The 14,825-nt window shown below is 46.1% G+C and overlaps 1 protein-coding gene and 1 long non-coding RNA gene across 5 annotated transcripts; one reads left to right on the top strand and one right to left on the bottom strand.

Moving 5' to 3' along the window:
* Positions 1-4,614: 4,614 nt before the first annotated feature.
* LOC144160991 (histone H1.0-B-like) lies at positions 4,615-5,519 on the top strand. Its single transcript, XM_077692058.1, has one exon. The coding sequence runs from the start codon at positions 4,723-4,725 to the stop codon at positions 5,302-5,304; it is 582 nt and encodes a 193-aa protein (XP_077548184.1). The 5' UTR covers positions 4,615-4,722; the 3' UTR covers positions 5,305-5,519.
* Positions 5,520-12,068: 6,549 nt separating this feature from the next.
* Positions 12,069-14,107, bottom strand: LOC144160904 (uncharacterized). 4 transcript variants are annotated; one of them, XR_013320436.1, is made up of 4 exons: positions 13,057-13,128; positions 12,822-12,956; positions 12,596-12,691; positions 12,069-12,172 (listed from the first exon to the last, which is right to left on the bottom strand). It is a non-coding gene; the product is annotated as an uncharacterized LOC144160904 (long non-coding RNA). The 4 variants fall into 4 exon arrangements; XR_013320435.1 differs by lacking the exon at positions 13,057-13,128 and adding an exon at positions 14,037-14,107 and having other exon boundaries at positions 12,072-12,172; positions 12,407-12,691; XR_013320433.1 differs by having other exon boundaries at positions 12,072-12,172; positions 12,407-12,691.
* Between the last annotated feature and the right edge of the window lie 718 nt (positions 14,108-14,825).

Below are 14,825 nucleotides of genomic sequence, written 5' to 3'. Positions count from 1 at the left end.
GTTGGCCATTCAGCTGCGCCATGTATTCTTTTCTGCGCACCATCAATATCAAAGTTATTCTAAATGGCAACCATCCAGTATTGCCATCAGCGCGTACTTTTTCTTATGAATTAGGGGCTTGTACAGTATGCTGACAATTGTGAGCACCTAGTTTTTTCCGAACGACCGTTTGGTATTTTCGCTTTTTGCAAAAACTGGCTAACTTGCTTGTTAGTGGTACCATGCTTACATAGTCAATTGGCGATTGTTCAAAACACCTTACTGTTCCTAAATAACACCATTATTTTCGTCTGCATTTTCTTTTCCTTCGTGAAACTGCCTGTTTCACTCTCACTTGTTTTCACATCTCGCTGGCAAACCTTAAGTACTTGGTCGTTCCCAGTCGTATAGACAATGAACGTTTTTTTGCGTTGAACACCTGCTGTATGAGTGCCAGGTTATGACCGAACAAACCTGCCAGAATTCACAACCTACAGCTCACTTTCTCCAATCTTTACAAAACATGAACTTTTGATTGCTTGGTCCTACCTTTTTAACTAGCCTTAGTGATATACGAATAAAAATTCGTGCGTTTAAGCAAATCATATAACCCCGAGTTTAAGTCTTAAAAATTCAACACATCATGTTTTCTTGCAGATATACTCGATCTAATTATTTATACCTGCTTCGGCACTAACTTCTGGGCAAACTGCCAAAATTTTAACAAAGCCAACACAATAGTGACTAAGAGAATAAGAGCATGCAAATTCAAGTATGTGAGCCGAGGCTTAATTCTGGTTCATCGCTAACTTAAAGGGAAGGTGAAGCGGTTTTAGAATTAAAAGAAAAGTTACCTAGCAGCAAGTACACATTGAATAGTTCATGTGCACGAAATATTTTCGCAGTATAAGCAATAGAAGCGGCGCAATGAGCAAACAAAAGTGGCCCGATGCCCCGCCCCCATCTCGCCACGCGATGCCGGAAGACCGAAGAGCGCGGGCGAAAACCGGCTGAAAAACGTCATACCTGGACTTCCGGCCGGATCGGCCGCCTCGGCCATGCTCTTTTCGCCGTGTTTCCTTGTGAATGATACTTGTTGTTGTGGTGGTTGCTATCACTCATTTGTACAATTTTCGTGTTCAAAAAGTATGCACGAACGCCAAACGAGGCATACGTTATCATGCCGTATTCCTAAGCAGAATAATGCCACGCCGGGATGCTTGATAACATACGGAAGCGACAGCCGAGGTGGCTGTGCTTGATGACAGAGAATATACAACACTACGTTAAATACTTTGTAAACCGCTCCAATGCGATTTTTTTTTTTTTTTCTGATGCGACGGACGTGAATGTTCACATTAGATTCTAGATTTAGGAAGGATGGGGAATACTGCTGTACTTTGGCCGGGGATGTTTCATTCCATTCCAGAAACCAAGTCACATTTATTCAGGAAATACTTGTTTCGTTAAACGCGTCGGTTTTCTTTCCCTATGGGCTCAGGACACTGTTGAAAAAAACAATTTTTTGGCGAAAATAAAACAAGGAGCCAATCCTGATAGAAGTTCTCTCCCGGCTAAGAGGTAAACAGTATTCCTACAAAGTAAAAGAACCAAGAAAACCAGATTACTTATTTTGCAAGTATGCATGTCACGATAATTTTTGTCTGGAATTAAACAAAAAAAAAAAACACCACTCCGAACCACCACCGTGCCATAATTTGTGTTGACTGCGGGGGCCTACTTTTTTGCCCAAGATTCCGTGGGGCTGCATATTATAACCTGGCAAACACTTGTTGTCACTGAACCTCAAGTGTGCTCCAGTGATAGTCGGTGATATATATAATGATGATACTAAAAAAATTAGGAGCGAAGAGTAAATATACGGCCTCTGTCCGACTAGCGCGGTAAATGCTTAAATCTAGAAATGCTGAAACAGGCCAACGATTCATTATCACAAACGTTTGGTGATTGTTACCTAAAGTAACGTAAATACAACGTAACTGCCTTGTCCGACTGGTCTGTTAATTATAACGAGCTGGCCGTAATATTGTAGCAGAATGCGCAACGCACAAGCGAAAATCAAGCCCTGCTACAGCCAATAATGCTGAGCAGGCACTAGTATGCTGCAGTGTTTTCAGAATAAATGCATGTGAAGCAGTAAGACGCCACTCATCGAAATGCAGCTAGCAATCGCGGAGGCGCCGTAGCGCCGCTGCCGAAATTGTGCGCGCGTGTGGGTCTGTGTACGGGGATGAGTAACGGGGCTGGGGTGGGCGACAACGAACAAAGGAAATGCGGATGCAGAGTCTGCTTGTTGGTTTATGCGTGTACCGGCAAGATGTGTCTCGCATATACGTTTACAGCGCATGAACGCGATTTTTTCGCGCAGTGCACGTACGTGCTTTTCGCTGGTAGATTGTTTATAATACGCCCATTATTCTTCGGCATAAATGGTTTTGTGTATATTAAGAAACAGTTAAGGCAGTACCTAATATTACATAACGTATAAAATCCCCCTATGCTGGTTGCCTAATTCAAAAATATTTTGATAGAACCCACTAGTCGACGTCTTAGTCACTGCTTTGGGGTTCTCTGTCGTGTAAAGCAAATTTAAGCTCCAAGATAATTGAACCAACAGCACGGGAAATTATAAAACAAACTTCCAGTCATGTGCGAAAATTAAACTGCAAGCTAAATTGCCGCAAAGGCAACCGTGCGATCGTTCGCAATGCTTCCGACAACCCGCGCGGCCGAAGGGTGTCCTCCTTTGACGTCATGACGGGCGCAACCAATCAGGGGCGTCAAAAGACGAAAAGCGCGCGTCTTTCAAACGGGGCCGCGCTTTTTGCAAGATAAATGCCACTTGGACTCATGTACGATAAATTTCAATGTGATATTCAGAATCAGCGCGCAAGAAACTATATAACTGTTAATCTAACTCAAATTTTTTGGAAAGCGCTTCAGCTTCCCTTTAATCATATTTGTGACCTCGAAGCAATCCTAGTTCACTAGCTCCAAATTATTATGCATGAAGCAAGTTTGCAGAAAATATAATTTTGAGAAATAATATATTTGAGAGGCATCTGAACTGTACTAGTTTCTATTAAAACCCTACACCCGATCAGTTCGTATAAGGCTTATACAAGCTAATAAAACAGTCGCAGCTAACTAGTTCGAAATATTTATGACTATCATGAAGCGACTAAAACAATTTCAATAGATTCGTTTTAAAGCATCTCAATTCTATTTGTATTAGTTTCAAGTAAAGAAAACACAGTGCTGTTAGTATCATAAACCTTCGCGTAGGTAACAATAATGAGCTGAGTACTTCGGTGCCCTCTTTTTTACGGCAGCAAACGTAATTAATGCTTTGCCACATTTTTGCTTCGCCACAAAATGCCACATTTTTTGCCGCCTGTGTGTGATATTCGCATTCCGTTGCGCGCCATGGAGCAATCAGTGCATGCATGCTCCGTTCAGGCTCACATCAGTGTAAGCTTTCTGGACACTTGGTAACCAACACACAGTACACGGCGACGGCGCCTGGCGGCTGCTAGCTGCTGCTAACAACGTGAAAATTGGGTACGTGAAACTATCTACATCTCACTGGTGCGGCAACACCCTCACTAACGCCACACTTGAAACAATCTTCAGGTTTCAGACTTTTTTTAAGGTGCAGAATCGAATCGGCGCACAGAATGCCGAAAAGTGGCCGAAACACACTTACCGCTGACCACCGCCGTAGCATTACATAAGGGGCTACTACACGAGCAAACTTTTGTGGTGCGAGATCGCACTTCACGCACTGGAAGTTGCTCAGGAGCTGTAAAAGGAACGTCCGCAAAGTTCACCTCAGATAGCCGATGAAATATTCCAAATGAAGCGGCAAAAAGGCTCCGAAATTGGACGACTGCACGTCCGCTTTCGCCGTCCAAGGGGGGCGATCTACGTCACAAATCTGCAACACTGCTCCGGGGAATCCCGCCTTCATTTTCTCTTTTGCCACTTAAAATGACCGCCAAACAATAAAAACATGGTGTCAAAATACGCAGTACTATCACTCCGGGCTTCGGTGTAGTTTTTACGGGGAAAATTGCCAGTTAAACTGCGGAAAATACGAGAAAACTGACCGTTACCAGCCGCCAGCGCAGCACTCAACATGGCGGGCTGAACGAAAACTGTGTTTCCCCGACTATTTTCTCAAGTTCCTCGCACTCGATTCGCGCCGTTAAAAGTTCCGCCAGTGCTTGAAGTGTCTCAACGGAACATTGAAATTTATTTTTTCGTACCTGTAAAAGTGCCCGGTGTGACAAGGCGCGAACTCTGCAGCTGAAAACGAGGAATCCGCACAATCTCGCTGCAACCGAGGCGCTGAAAAGAATCGCTTTATAAATGTTTCCGGCATTGTAGCTCATGGAAAATTTGCTCAGATCTGGACAGATGCCTCTGCTGTGAATTGCAAAGGTTTTTTAAACGCAGAGACGAATAGGCAACGTGCGAGCGATCGTTTTTCTCTTCCAACAAACACAATCTCAAAGTGGAGCCGCCGCATTTGCGGCGCTCGGCAACGCGAGATATTGTTGTAGCCTTCCCGGAGGTCCGCAGGCCCGCTATAAAAGCGGGCGCCCTCGCCCGTTTTTCTCACTCGTTCTGTTGCTCCGCGACTCGTACGTCAGCTCTCCGCGCCGCCTCCAGCGCGCCAGTTCCAGTTTCGCGTGCGTGCGTTTGCCGTCTGCCGTCACCATGTCCGATGCTGAAGTGAAGCCAGTCCCTGCGACGCCGAAGGCCAAGGGCCGCAAGTCTGCCGGCGGTGCCAAGAAGGCGAAGAAGCCGGCCAGCCATCCCAAGTACACCGACATGGTGAAGAAGTCCATCGAGGCGCTGAAGGAGCGCGGTGGTTCGTCTCGCCAGGCTATCCACAAGTACATCATGGGCCACTTCGACGTCGGCAAGGACACCAAGGTGGTGAACACGCACCTCAAGTTGGCGCTGAAGCGAGCCGTCACTTCGGGCCTCCTGAAGCACTCCAAGGGCACAGGTGCGTCGGGTTCGTTCCGTCTCGCCGACAAGGCGCCCGCAGCCAAGAAAGCCCCCGGAGCCAAGCGGGGACCTAAGAAGGCCGCCAAGCCGAAGAAGGCAGCGAGTGCGAAGCCCAAGGCTGCCAAGCCCAAGGCCGCGAAGAAGCCTAAGGCCGCCAAGCCCAAGAAGGCGGCCGCTGCCAAGCCCAAGGCTGCGAAGAAGTCAAAGGCGCCCAAGAAGGCGAAGTCTCCCAAGAAGCCCAAGGCGGCGAAAAAGGCCACGCCCAAGAAGGCAGCCAAGAAGTGAGCCACCTCGTGCCTCTATGCTTCACCCTCATCAAGAGCGCAGTGCTCCGACGCGTAAGGCGCTATCCCCACATCACCCCTCACGCCCACCAAGCATCTCGCCTGTACATATTCATCCCTGTTAAGTTAAGCTCATCTCCACGCTTGTACATACCGGTTCATCATCGTCGCCCGTCCGCCAGATCACTTTTATAATAAACCCATATTTGTCATCGACCTTCGTGTTCTCGTCATTTAGGCCGTAGCAAGGCCAAATGATTCATTTCAATTGGCGGTACTGGCTGTTGCACGGGGTTCCCTTGGAAACGGGCGTACTAGTGTCACTAAATAAGGGTGACTCTAGGGCGTACTTCAGAGCGGGGGACTTAAACCGCAAGCGAGGCGCATGTAATCTGTTCGGAAGTAACGTTGGCCTGAAACGACTAGCCTGCCCTTTGAGTAATGTCAGCCGCATGATCACTAGCCCATAGTACTGGATATGATCGGAGAAAAGTGTAGCCGCTCAGCCAGGTTTGCCTGCTGCCCTAGCTAGGACGTTACTTAGTCAAAGGAAACAAGCGGGGCTGTGAAATATCACGTTCTTTTCTCGCACAATACAACCCTTCGTCCTGCCTCTTCATATTGGTACGTCGATCATTTGCATTGGCTGTACCCGCATTTAGCAGCCATAAGAGACGAAACAACGTTTCCAAAAAAGTGCGAAGCTAAACAGCCTGCCTTCGTTAGGTAGGTTTAGCTCTCAAAACCACCAAGTGCCCAAGAAACCTGCGGTATCGTTTACTTTACGTGCTGCAACACCGAAGAAACCGTCGCATTATTTATTTCCGCAGCGCCAGGTAAAAGTATAAATAGAAAGCACATCTGGGTCACTTTCTGGGGCTATTTTCCGCTGGTAGCGCGGAAGCATTCCGACCGCAACGAACGCAGTTAGGTTGTGCCATCTAGTGATGGCGGCGTGAAACACAATTGCTTTAGTTTTGAGTGCACTCGTCGGGTGCCGCCCTTGTCTCAAGCGTGGCAATTTATTTGGCGCCCGTATCAGTGTCACTGGTATCGTAGATTGGTTGTGTGGTTTGGTGGGGTGCACGAAGTTCGTAAACCCAATTGCAAATATTTTAGCACAAATACACAGGGGGTGTCAGTGCGAAGCATTGGCAGCCCCGCGTTTGCTGCTTCTGTGTGGGGGTAGCTACGGTAGCTACGCTGCCATGCGGAGGAGAAATTCTCACAATGTCGAGGTCTGTTCATTTATTTATTTATTTATTTATTTACTGTCAAGGCACATGGGCATTACAGAGAGGAGTGGGGGGTCAAACACTCTACAGGCAATACAGCAGGAGTTTGGTTACACATAAGAAACATATTTACATATTTGAAACATACACATATCAACTAGTAATATAAACAATAACAGGAAAGGAAAAATCCATAGAGATAATATACTGACTCTAGAGGGAAAGCGCGCCGCTGAGCCAATGCATTGGAACCGTACGACACACGGTGGCAGACATGATACAACGATTTGAATGTTGCCAGATGAGCTTTTGCTTACTAAAAACGGCGAAAGCGATGGGTTGTAATCTGGCAACGTGCTACTGCGGTGTTTCCGGGTCCGGCTAGCGAAGCATGCCGGGAGAAATTGTAACATGGCGGACCGCTGGCCAGGCGGATTTTGTGTAGGCGGCGTCGACAGCATTGCGTAGTTTATCTCCTGTGGGTAGGTAACCGACGTGTTTTCGGTTTAGCGTACGTGCGACTTGTATGTACTGAGACTATTTGAGCAAGATGTGGCAACGCTCACGCAACACTTGCGCGCAAGCTCGAATGCGACTGATCGCATGCGCGAGGACGCCAAGGAGTCAGCTGATCCGTACTGGGTGCACAGAAAATGAATCTCCGTATGATCTCCGTGCATTTTTGCGCTGTGCCGCTTTATTTGCCGTTCTGTAACATTTTGCGAGTCGCTCAATGCTTTTGAAACGAAGTGTAGTGAACTGACTGTGGCTTTAGCTCAATGTAAAACGACATCGCACGGGCCAACGCTGATATTTCCGGTGAGTCGCGGCGCTTTGAAGCACAGGAACGAAAGAGCGCCGTCGATCGCATGCCAAGGGAGTATGCGAAATATAGTCCGCGGCATGTCCCGTTTTCCTTTCTGTCTGTATTCGTCAAGTTCTAGCTGCTTTCCACCACTTCAAAGGGAAAGCTTGCGGGACTGAATGCGCAGTATTGAATGGCAGTAATTTACCTCATAGAGCGCGCGAGGAGAGAACATTGACTGATTAAAAAAGAAACCGCATTTCGTTACCTATTTTTTCGTTCTACCTTCACGAACGTTTGCGCGAAAGTTCGAAGCACGAAGTGCTGTAAGAAGTTCCATGAATAAAACAACTGGAACCGAACGATTATAAAAGCTCCTTTTATTTCTCTTCCAACGGGAACGATCGCTGGCTGCCACTCCGTAGCCTGTAGTGAACTTGCGGTAGTCAAGGTCAGATCAGAATCGCTGTTCCGGCGTCAGTTCAGGGGAAATAGATAGGGTGCTTAACGTGAAAAAAGAATGACAGCCTCGCAAGCGCCCGGGGACGCACTTGCTCAGCGCGTGCATCCGAGTTGTACCAGTTGTACTCGTTTTGCACGCACGCAGATCTGAGCTGAAGACTGCACACACACACTACGCAAGTCAGGCGCAAGGGCCTCGCCACTTCATAGCACACTTAAAGAAAATCGAAACCAAAACTGAACTACACAGTTACTCTTTCACCGCTAATAAGAGCTTAATTACACTAAAAGTTTTTTATAAAGCTAGTTTTAAGTACTGAAGGAATTATTTGTAACTATTTTGCTTCAATTATTTGTTTTAGTTAAGTAATTACGGAACAATTTTTTAGAAGACTGAATACAATTGATCTGGCAACCATGGAAATTGTATCATGTCAGCGCCCACGATTCGTACGGTCTCGGAGCTCGCTTTACCCCCCTGGAAAAATCAGAAGGTTGATAAAACCTTTGCCATACTCGGAAACAACACCGCACGATTTACACAAAACCGCGGAATTCACGGAAAAACAGTATTAGGAAGAAAGAAAATTCAGGTAATATGGCCATGCCACTAATAGCCCCCTTGAAATTGACTGGATTGATTATTGAAGCAATGCAGGTGGGGAGGTGGTTCCAGTCAGAACTGGTTTTAGGAATGAATGAGTTGAAATAACAGTTTGTCCGGCTGCTGGGTACGCCAACCTTGAACTGATGGTCGTTTCTTGTCGAATGATAAGTGGGAGGAAAAATAATTGAGCGTTAAATTGGCGTGATAAATTTTAGGAAAAAGACAAAGTCGTGATATTTTCCTGTGAACAGACAGATCAACTAGGTTACGAGTAGATTTAATGGAAGGGACGCTAGCCGTACGAAGATAGTTAAATAATATGAAGCGTGCGGAACGATTCTGGATAGCTTCGATATCATGAAGTAATGAGTTGATATGCGGGTACCAGATCGACGACGCATACTCGAGCTTTGGCCGAACAAAAGTTTTATAAAAAACGAGTTTTATATCTGTGGAAGCAAGAGCAAAATTTCGCCGAAAAAACCGAGCATGCGGTTAGCGTCACTTGTGATATGTTCGATGTGTGTTTGCCAAGAAAGGTTATCCGAGATGTACACGCGAAGATATCTGTAACATGACACTTCGGTTAGGGGGTCTTGGTTGAGTATGTAAGTGCACGCTGTACTATTACTTTTTTGACGGGTTACTCGCACTGCTTTGCATTTATTTGTGTTCAGTTTCATTAACCATGTATCGCACCACGTATAAATCTTATTTAGGTCAGATTGTAGTGCACTTTAGTCGGCGGAATTCAAAATTTCTCTGCAAATTGCGCAGTCGTCCGCGAAAAGTCTAATAGTTGATGATAGTGTGTTCGGCAATTCATTAATATAAATTAAGAATAGGGGACCTAAGACAGAACCTTGCGGCACACCAGACGTAAAAGAGCAGTGCGTGGAAATAAAGTCATTAGCAACTACGTATTGTGTGCGGCTAGTTAAAAAACACTCCACCCATTTGAGAATATTTACGTCTAGATTTATTGAGTTTAATTTAGAAAGTAGTAGTTGATGACAAACGGTATCGAATGCCTTTGCGAAGTCGATATAAATCCCTAGACAGGGCTCTTGTGCATGTGGTTGTGGAATCATTTTTTTTAGGGGGGGTGTCGAAGTCTTTCTGGGGGGGGGGGGGGGGGTTAGGGGGGGTGTATAAATCGTTGCGGGTTCGATTCCCGGCCCCGGCGGTCGCTTTTCTGATGGAGGCGAAAAGCAAAAACGCCCGTGCGTAAGCGATTTCGGCGCACGTTAAAGATCCCCAGGTTGTCAAAATTAATCCGGAGCCTTCCACTACGGCGCGCCTCATCGCCGCTAGCGGGGTAGCGGGGGGGGGGGGGGGGTAGGTATAGGCCGCTAGGGGGCCAAGCGATGCATACGCGAGTGACATCGGCTCCGTGTTCGACCCTTCTGTTTAGCGGCTAAAACCATCTACCACTGGCCTGACCAGCGCCACGGGATCCGCGACGTTCCAGGGAACCTCGCGATATAGTCAAACCCGACGAACCCGGATAGAGCGAATTATGCTTTATATTGAACAAAAATAAGTCAGTTACGGAAATACACGCGAAACATATTCCTTATAACGAACTTCACATCTGATATATCGAACTCGGCGTGCCTAGAATGGCCGCCAAAATGCATGGTCTCGGAGCGGCGATTAAGATGTTCATTGGCCACGATGAGCAGAGGCCGCGACTGAGACATATTGCTCCTCGTATGGAGTGACATGACGCCCGAAACTTTCCGTAACTCTTTCCGACGCGCGGATCCGACTCACGACGGAACCTGCCCAGTCAGTGAGTCCGGACCGAGACGGCAGCTCGCCAACCTTCCCGATACTGTGCCGAAAGGATCTAGTGTCCTTCGAAGATTTCCTGACTGTCGACGACGACGTTGCCGTCATTGTAAGTCCCTCGGATGTGGACACCGTCAACAGCACCGCCGTAATGCCGATGAAAAGCACCGAGGAGGTGGAGGATGTCGTGAGTGAAAGCGGTCCGACGCTTAATCATGAACTGCTTCCGGCAGTCGATGTCCTCCGCCAATATTTCTTCGATATTGAAGGACACGGATTCGAACTGGTGCAAACAGGTGTAAAGAATTCTGTGCTAGTTGACGCTGCCAAAACGAAAGTGAAAACAAAATCACCCCCTTTTTTGGAAGTAGGCAGGTAAGGCGTGAAGGCGGAAAATAGTTTTATTATTTGTAATAAATCGAGTGTTTTATGTATGGTAATGACATACTTTATTTTGTTCGTTTCTGCAAGGGGATTCCCGCGTATTGCGAACTCGTAACAATGAACTCGTTATAGGTGGGTTCGGCTATTTCGAACTATTTGATATATCGAACTAATCGTGACGCATATTGCAGTTCGCTATAACCGGGTTAGTGAAGAACCGCCCTGGATAATACTACGCCGTTCGAGAAGAAGAAATTTCTCCAGAAGAATTGCAAGAACCCGGATGGGCCGCCGATCGACGACGACAAGCCGCTCTGCACGCCACCGCTGGGTCAGCCGAACCTGCCGGCTCACTGCATCGGGAGAAAAGTCAACGCCCCTTCCACCGGCAACCACCTGCCCTTCCGTTGCCAAGCACTGACATCAAGATCGTTCTTCGCCCTCGTGGCGGACTCGACCTCAAGTCTGTCTCCCAAGTTACTGTGGCCGACACCGTGATGCATCAAGCGGGCATTGCGTCAAACCGCATGGACCAAATCCAGATTGATCACGTATCAAACTATGTTCTGGTAAGCACCCCTTCGGAAGAACGAGCCCACAAGTACGCTGCAATTAATTTCCTTGCGCTCCGAGGGCAGAGCTACGAAGTAGCAGCCCACGTTTCAGCGCCTGCCAATGCGGTCACAGGCGTCATATTCAATATTCCGGAAGAAGACACGCCGAGAAAATGTTCGACAGTGTCCACGACTACAACCCCGACTTGAAGATCCTCAGTGCTAAACGTCTAAACACTTCAAACATCGTGCAAACCCCCAAGTAGCACCAAAACATTAGAAGAACGTATTTTTTTTTGTTTGGTGCTAACGTTAGAGCAATGTTCTTAATGTCATTTTTTTTAAATGTTTAACTAATGTTATCAAAAACGTTCCAGTAATGTTTTGTCAAACATTATTTAAACGTCCACAAAACATTTTTACAACATATTATTAATGTTAGTGTTACATTTCCCTAACGTTGCAGCGAACAAGCTAATAACGTTCAAAAAACGTTTAAAAACAATGTAAAACGTTACATCACATTTCGCCAAACGTTATGCGAACAGTAAGAAAGCATTTCTACAACATATAAATACTTTTGGAGTTACGTTTACCTAACGTTGCAGAAGCACCCTACCAAAACATTTTAAGAACAACTAAAAACGTTACAGTAACGTTTCGTCAAACATTATTGGAACTGTGAGGAAGCATTTCGACAACATAGTAATTATGTTGGATTTACATTTACTTAACGTTGCAGAAAACACGCTTGAAACAATCTTTTAACGTTGCAAAACCTTTTCAGAATGTGGACCAGGAACGTTACAGTGACGTTTTGCCAAACGTGTGGAATGTGTATCGTGGAGCATTGTTTCTGTTATCCACGTTTGCAGTTACGATATATTTTAAAGCATTTTCAAAATAACAAGGAAAAGTTAAATTTCAAATAAAATTTTATTTTTGCATGGTTACAACATTTTTTTTTATTTACATTCCATTGCTGCTGCTGTGCAGGAGAGGAGGCTCCATCCAGGGGCTGGCTGCGTCTGTGTGGAAAAAGCAAACAATTCCTACTTCAGTACGCTGCGGCAGTAGGCGGTTTTTGCGCGAAAAAGTAGTCGCCGCCTAAGGATTTGTTTAGTTAACGAGCGCACACACGCACACACACGCACATGCACACACGCACGCACTAAAAGGAGAGTAACTGAACAAGGAGCTACGCAGCAACTCGTGCTAACCATATGACCAGAAGAAAGCAAGCGCACAAAATTTTGGGTCACCTGACTCCCAACTTGAATCTCCCGAGTCAGTAACCTATACAGGTTAGTGACTATTCGTCAAAGTCGCTCGCTAGCGGAGTGTCGTGTCTTCTGCATTGTTCATGTATTTTTATTAGGCAGAGATTAGGATGAAAATCATTTAAATATAAATGCACTATTAAATTTTGAGAATATTAGTTTATTGCTTACCTTGTGGGTTCCTGTAAGCCCAATATTCGCAAAGTGGATCCAGTCACCAATGATGTGGCCCGCTATCGACTGTGACCTGCGTCACACCAGCAGCAGCTGGAAAGCATAGGGCGCGACTAGTTATGGGCTGCATAGCAGTTCATAAATTGAACTACTAAAACAAATCAAAATACGCTCTCAGAAATTTTCTACACTCACCAAATACTATTCGGGAACGGATACTAACCTCTCGGACCTTTTTCTTCTTTTCTTCCTGTCCAACTGTATATAGATGACCGCTACCTCAATCGAAACAACCCATCTGAAAATTCGCTTGGTTGTAGAAGCGACGTTTGCTCCTCCAGTCCGGCAGATCTTTCACCTAAAAAAGAACACAAAGTGCTACTGAGGTATTACAGATGGTTCACACAAAAGAAACACCCATTAAACACGAATGTGTATAATGGTCCAAGTTTACTTACGTAATAAAGGGAACCAAAGTGGGAACTCATAAACGAACAACTTCGATCCTAGTCTTTCTCAGCAGGCGAAAAGCAAAAACGCCCGTGTGTACGAGATTTCGGCGCACGATAAAGATCCCCAGGTGGTCGAAATTAATCCGGAGCCCTCCACTACGGCGCGCCTCATCGTCTGCGTTGCGTCGGCGCGTTAAACCCCCACAATCAATCAATCAGTCTTTCTCAGCACTGAAAATAGTTGTGTGACATGTTTAATACATGCTTGGAACAGGCTAGGGGAAGAAAGGAGGAAGAATTTGAGCATTTTACAACAACCCGGGCATTCTTCTTTTTTTTTTTTTATTTGCACGAATGCAGGAAGGTTCTGTTTTTCAGTCAAAGCCATGCGTATCATTGCAGCCACTAAATTTGTTAGCGTTCACTTTAACCATGGTTTTTGTTTTTTCACGCTCGGCGTTGTTACCTCGTCATATATAACGCACCCTGTTATTCATCACTGCTGAGCATTTACAGGATTTTTCAAAAGTTGGGAAGAGCGCCTGGAACCACGGCTGTAAAAGCCTTTGATTCAAGCTGTTCGAAACCGCACCACCGATGAACAGTACTAGAACTAGCCTTTTTGCTCGAAGCATGTCGGTTTTATTTCGGCGAACGACGGCTGTGCATGATCAATGCGGCCCCAATGAAAGCGTGTTGGTTCCAAACTTCTGATAAAGTACGCGCAGCAGGCAAAATTCTGTATCCAGAGTGACCTCTTTTGGGCGGAACGGTTCCCTTTAGAGGGAGTGGGTGATCGCTAGCATGACCAAGTACCTCCCACACCTCTTAACCCCAATTCCCCCCTTCGGATCTTTATCGGCTTAGTTGAAAGTGGCACCTGCCCTGGTCATTCCAGCTCCTGTTGTGCTGTGCGTTATCGATTGAATTCGCTTTTCCATTTTGATTCGCTAAACCCGCTAGCCATTTACACAATATTTACTTACCAGTTTCTATGGTCTCGGGATTGGCACTCATCGTCGATGAACTCCGCGGCTTTCCTGGTTTGAGGGTATCTTGAAAACCATAGCCTGCAATGAAAGTGACTTCGACTCTTTACCAGATGCTATTTACCAGCCTTTTGGGGTGCATTTCTCACAACTCAAGAACGCGCTATGCTGCTTTAATGCATTTCAAAAATGTAAGTCGCAAACGAACGCATGTACTCGAACAGCGCACTTTTTCCCACCCTCTGTGACACCTTCAGCCCTCAAAGTGCCCCTTCTAACCACGACCGGCTTTATAAATTTATAAAGCCGGTCGTGCTTCTAACAAAGTTGGCTATATAGTCACGCAGGTTGTCTGGTTGCATCGCCAGCGAAGAGATCGAGCTACGACAAACGGCTCAGGTTTGCAGCTTTTAACACTAGCCCAGAAGTTTGACGAACTTTTTGCGATAGGTACGCCGTCATACCGTCTACGTTAACCAGCAGCAAAATAGGCTACCAAGGGGTGCATTCTGACCTGTTCGTTTGCATTTGTATCGACTGCATTCCGAAGTAGCTGCACTGGCTGCACCCCCCCCCCTTTTTTTTTTTTTTGTTTTCACGTTAAGGAACCCCGGCGTTCCCAACATAATTATCGCATCGCCAGGCAATTAGGGGCAAATGTAATGCTTTTTTTTTTTTCAAAATTTCGCACAGCGAACTAACGTGACACGCACATTATTTTGTTTCGCGTGCCCAAGCCGCTACCTCACTTGCCCGGCTGAAGTGAAGATCATTCGAGTGTGGGCG

The sequence above is a fragment of the Haemaphysalis longicornis genome, unplaced genomic scaffold (genome assembly GCF_048455015.1).
Source record: "Haemaphysalis longicornis isolate Haplotype H1 unplaced genomic scaffold, Haemaphysalis longicornis Haplotype H1 scaffold_11, whole genome shotgun sequence".
In the NCBI taxonomy this organism is placed as follows: Eukaryota; Metazoa; Arthropoda; class Arachnida; order Ixodida; family Ixodidae; genus Haemaphysalis; species Haemaphysalis longicornis.
Note: the sequence above shows the minus strand (reverse complement) of the source record. Positions and strands in the feature narration are given on the sequence as shown.

Excerpts from the sequence above, each read along its gene's own strand:
- LOC144160991 (XM_077692058.1), top strand. The coding sequence starts at position 4,723 with ATGTCCGATGCTGAAGTGAAGCCAGTCCCTGCGACGCCGAAGGCCAAG.